Source organism: Palaemon carinicauda, chromosome 7 (assembly GCF_036898095.1).
Source record: "Palaemon carinicauda isolate YSFRI2023 chromosome 7, ASM3689809v2, whole genome shotgun sequence".
In the NCBI taxonomy this organism is placed as follows: Eukaryota; Metazoa; Arthropoda; class Malacostraca; order Decapoda; family Palaemonidae; genus Palaemon; species Palaemon carinicauda.
In genome coordinates, this window is record NC_090731.1 from 113,127,642 (window position 1) to 113,132,375 (window position 4,734).

Genomic DNA, 4,734 nt, shown 5'->3' on the forward strand with positions numbered 1-4,734 from the left:
AACATGGTACAAAATCTGTAGTTTTATGATTAACTAATATGTTTTGAGATTTTGTAAAAGTGTGCAGAGTAACGAGGTTATCATTATGTTTTCTTTACATAATGCTGAAGTTAAAAAAAAACAAAAAAAAAAACACTGGTTTTGATTGAAGAAAGTAACTAGTCGAGTAAAATGTTTTCAGTGTTAAAGCTTCGAGTAAACATTAACTTTTCTTTTCACAAAAGAAGAAAATAAAATTGATTTTGTTGCTGTGTGGATAAATGAGAAATTGTTTTTTATGCTGTATAAACTATAAGTTTTCATTGCATAGTTTCTTTGGTTTGTAAAAGTTTGTTTTTTGAGACCTTCGTTGTCAAACATGTTAAATGTATTTCTTGGAAAAGAAGTAAAGTCACATGTTGAGATAATTCTGTGTTAACAAAAATAAGTTGTTTAATTCGAGAGAAGAAATGTTTCAGTATAATCGAAATGTAGAAAGTTTGTAAATTCAGTGTTAAGACGTAATTTAAGAAGTGCTTTATGGTGTTCCTTCTGAGTATGTACTTAGTAAAATTATAGAGAAAGAAGTGTAAATTAGGTATATACATTGATAATTTGGGAAATTTGTGTCACAATATTTGTTCTTACGTCATACTCCGTATTGTCGATCAGTAGCCTACAGTACTTAGATCGTTATGAAATGTTTAAAAAGAAGGTTAAGCTATTGTTTGTCAGTTTTAGTCTGAGATTATCCTAATTAATGAAGATAAGTTTGTTAACGTAATAACAGATGTCAACAGTTGTTAAGTAATTAGTAATGTCACGTAGGAGATTTAAAGCTCTTGCATTTAGTTTCTTTTAGTTGAAGTGTGTCCTAAGTGATTTGTTTACCAGTATTCGGTCTGACTGATGACATCGAGCATTGTTAACAAATTATATTAAGCAAATAATGTCAAATGATTTAACAGGGAGTGTGAATGCATTTCAAATTTGAAGGGTACCCGATTAGGGTCAGATGACATGAATGAAAATGGATGAAACAAATGAGATGACATGTGAATTCCCTAAGTAAGCATTATGATGTTACAGTCACTGTTAAAGAGCACATCTTGAATAATTTTTTTTTTTTTTTTTTTTTTGTGTTGAAAAGAAATCTAAGATTTTGACAGGTAACGTAATTTCTTTTTACTAAAAGGTCAGAATTAAATCTTTGTTTTCTAACTCTGTATAGGATTGTGTGTTTTGAAAAAAATTGTGACAAGTAGAAAAAATTGATTGTTTTTACTATTTGGCAACATGATAGACAAAAAGAGAATTTTAATTCTTATATATTTGTCCGTTTCTTTTAACTCGCGAGAACAAATAAGTAATGTGAAAAATTTGAGAAATGGCGAACAAGTTGCCATAGATTTTTGTTTGTGTCAAGGGATAAAGTGAATGATTTGAATGATTGTAAAACCAGATATTTGTGATACGCTAATTTTAGCAGTAGTGTTAAAAGATTTGATAGGCTAACATGTGACCAAGGCAAACTAGACACAATGTCAGCATAAGCCTTGACAGGGGCCCTGTATGTTGAAGAATAGCTTAGTCAAGCAAGAATCTCTGATTCATGTAATGAGTTCTTAGATTATTTGCTTATTTTTTTAGTATTGAGGGAATCGTATTAGCAGAATAAACTTTGGGTTAGAAAGTGATAATGAGTAGCCCTACCGTTGCTCTTCATTAGTTAATTAATGTCTGACAAGAAATTTTATGTTTTATGTCAGATTGTGTTAAAGAAAAAAGGATATGTTTTTGGTGTCAAAGTATAACGTAAAAGGTGGATTTGATTGTAATCAAGTGATTGGGTGAATCCATGAGATAAAGCCTAGTTTTTTAATGGCTTTGTGTACATTTAAAGAGAGAGAGAGAGAAAAAGATATATATATATATATATATATATATATATATATATATATAGATATATATAAAGATATATATATATAGATATTATATATATATATATATATATATATATATATATATATATATATATAGATATATATATATAGATATATATATAAAGATATATATATATATATATATATATATATATATATATATATATATATATATATAGATATATATATATAAAGATATATATATATAGATATTATATATATATATATATATATATATATATATATATATATAGATATATATATATATATATATATATATATATATATATATATATATATATAGGGTGATGTGTTCACGACCCGGACACGGTCTCGACTCGGACAGTCTTAATAACCAATGAACGATCGAGCCTAGGATGACGTCAGAGCTATGACGTATGAGGGAGGGCGGTCCTAACTAGACGCCATTTGCAAACCTGCCCGCCAACGCTCCGCTTGTAAACAAGGTAAGAATTTCAATTTTAAGGGGTCGCGATCTTAATTTTCGGCATCAGGATATATTGTGCCATAACCACGAATAAGGCGTGATCAAGTTGTGATAAGTTTTGTTATGTAATATAGCCATATTGGCATAAAATCAGTGATAATACGGAGTGCCTAAACAACAATGGAGTGGTTTGGGGTGCCCGCTAAATAATTTTATGGTGTGTTCTCGACTCGGACAATTTTTGACGGTTCATGCAAATTAAGTGTACTGGAAAAACCACTTAAAAAGTGAATGATTGCATAGTTCTTACAACTATAATGTACCATATGTGAGATAAAGCCATGGAAAAGGCTGGAAATGGGTGTTTGCCACGGCTAAATATCGAGTGATTTTTCAAAGTGTTTTATTGATGGAAGTGAATTATTTTTAGCATTAATATGTGCCCCCATTAGTGTTTACTTTTCCAAATTGAAATATTTAACCTAGGCCAATTGTTTATATTTTTTACGAATTTTTAAAAAAATTATGTGCGTGGTCTCGACTCGAACAATGTGCACGTGCTGTCCGAGTCGAGAACACGGAGGTATAAGAAGCAATAATTTTTTTTTTTTAAATGACTCTGTCAATCACTCTCATTTTAACCTAACACCAATATTAATACTATATATTAACTCTTATAAAATTATTGATGGTTTAAAATAATTAAATATGGGTGATTGCCAAAGTCAAACATAGAGTCAGTTTTGAGCTATTTTTTTTTTTGTGCAAATTAATTTTTTTTAGAATTAATATGTGCCCCCCAATAGTGTTTAGTCTTCCAAATTGAAATATTTAACCTAGGCCAATTTTTTAATTTTTAATATTTTTTTTAAAAAGCAAGGTCCGTGTTCTCGACTCGGACAGGTTTGTCCGGGTCGAGAACACGGAGGTATAAGAAGCAATAAATTTTTTTTTTTTAAATGACTGTCAATCACTCTCATTTTAACCTAAAACCAATATTAATACTATATATTAACTCTTATAAAATTATTGATGGTTTAAAATAATTAAATATGGGTGATTGCCAAAGTCAAACAGAGTCAGTTTTGAGCTATTTTTTTTTTGTGCAAATTAATTTTTTTTAGAATTAATATGTGCCCCCCAATAGTGTTTAGTCTTCCAAATTGAAATATTTAACCTAGGCCAATTTTTTAATTTTTAAAAATTATTAAAAAATGCAAGGTCCGTGTTCTCGACTCGGACAGGTTTGTCAGGGTTGAGAACACGGAGAATTTTTATTTTTCTAAAATTTATTAATTGGTCAGGCAATAGAATTTTAACATGGAACAAATATCAATACTGTTTATTACCTCGTATAAAGTTATTGATTGTCTAAACTAACAAATTATGGGTTTTTGAAAAGGTCAAAATATTTTTTCATTATGAACTTATACACAATATTCATTAGCCTAGCCTATGTCTCTAATGCCATTTATCTCTTTCAGATCCTTCGTGACTCCCAGCCATGCCTCGCAACTACCAGCCAAGGAACATCCTAACCACGGATAGGACCAACTTAGAGAAGGCATTTTACCACCGCCTAGAGACTGGTTGTAGCATCCGCACTGCGTGCAACCTTTTTGGAGTTAAAGTTTCGACTCTTGGGGTAAGCTTGAATAAATCTAAGCCCTCTTAAATTCTATGTGTAGGCTAAGAACTTTAGGCTACTTTTCATTTAGGCTAGCCTACCCTATCGGGCCTATGCTCCCCACTTTACCTTTGTTTTATTTTTTTCAGGATGCTTTCACTCGGTCCAGCAAGGAGAGTGATGGGAGGACGTTTGTGCCTAAGCATCAGAACGTCAAAAAGGTTTTCACCGATGCGCAGGAACGCTTGACCGAGGAATACACTTTCAAGATCGCGCGGATGTTCTACGGCCTGCCAACGAGAGCTTTCAGGAGGATGATCCTGAAGTATGCAGAGGCTGTTGGCAGCCCGTCTATTCCTGATGCCTGGAAGAGGGAAGGTATGGCCACCCGTGACTGGTATTACGGGTATATGTTCCGTCATCCAAGGCTTGCATTGAAGGCTCCGGAGGGCATGTCACTTTCGCGCGCGATGGCTTTCAACCGCGTAAACGTTGAAGTCTTCTTCAAGGCTTACGTGGAAGCTGTCGAGCGACACAGTTTCATGCCAGCCAGGATCTTCAACTTGGATGAGAGTGGCTTGTCCACTGTGATGAAGCCATGTAAGGTTGTTTGCGAGAGAGGTCGTCCTGTTGCTTCGCAGGTTGCTCGGGAGAGAGGCAATCATATGACTTTCGTGGGGATTGTTAATGCTGCAGGGCATGGTTTCCCTCCAGTGTTTATCATCGCACGAAAGAAG

The 4,734-nt window shown here is 32.8% G+C and overlaps 1 protein-coding gene across 1 annotated transcript in view; it reads left to right on the forward strand.

Moving 5' to 3' along the window:
• Positions 1-2,227: 2,227 nt before the first annotated feature.
• The window catches only part of LOC137643622 (uncharacterized), a 4,742-nt gene continuing 2,235 nt past the window's right edge, over positions 2,228-4,734 (forward strand). The window contains exons 1-3 of the mRNA XM_068376339.1: positions 2,228-2,389; positions 3,855-4,015; positions 4,147-4,734. The exon at positions 4,147-4,734 is cut by the window's right edge and continues 1,047 nt beyond it. Of these exons, the coding sequence (XP_068232440.1) occupies positions 3,875-4,015; positions 4,147-4,734 (729 nt within the window). The 5' untranslated portion in view covers positions 2,228-2,389; positions 3,855-3,874. The remainder of the gene's footprint in view (positions 2,390-3,854; positions 4,016-4,146) is intronic.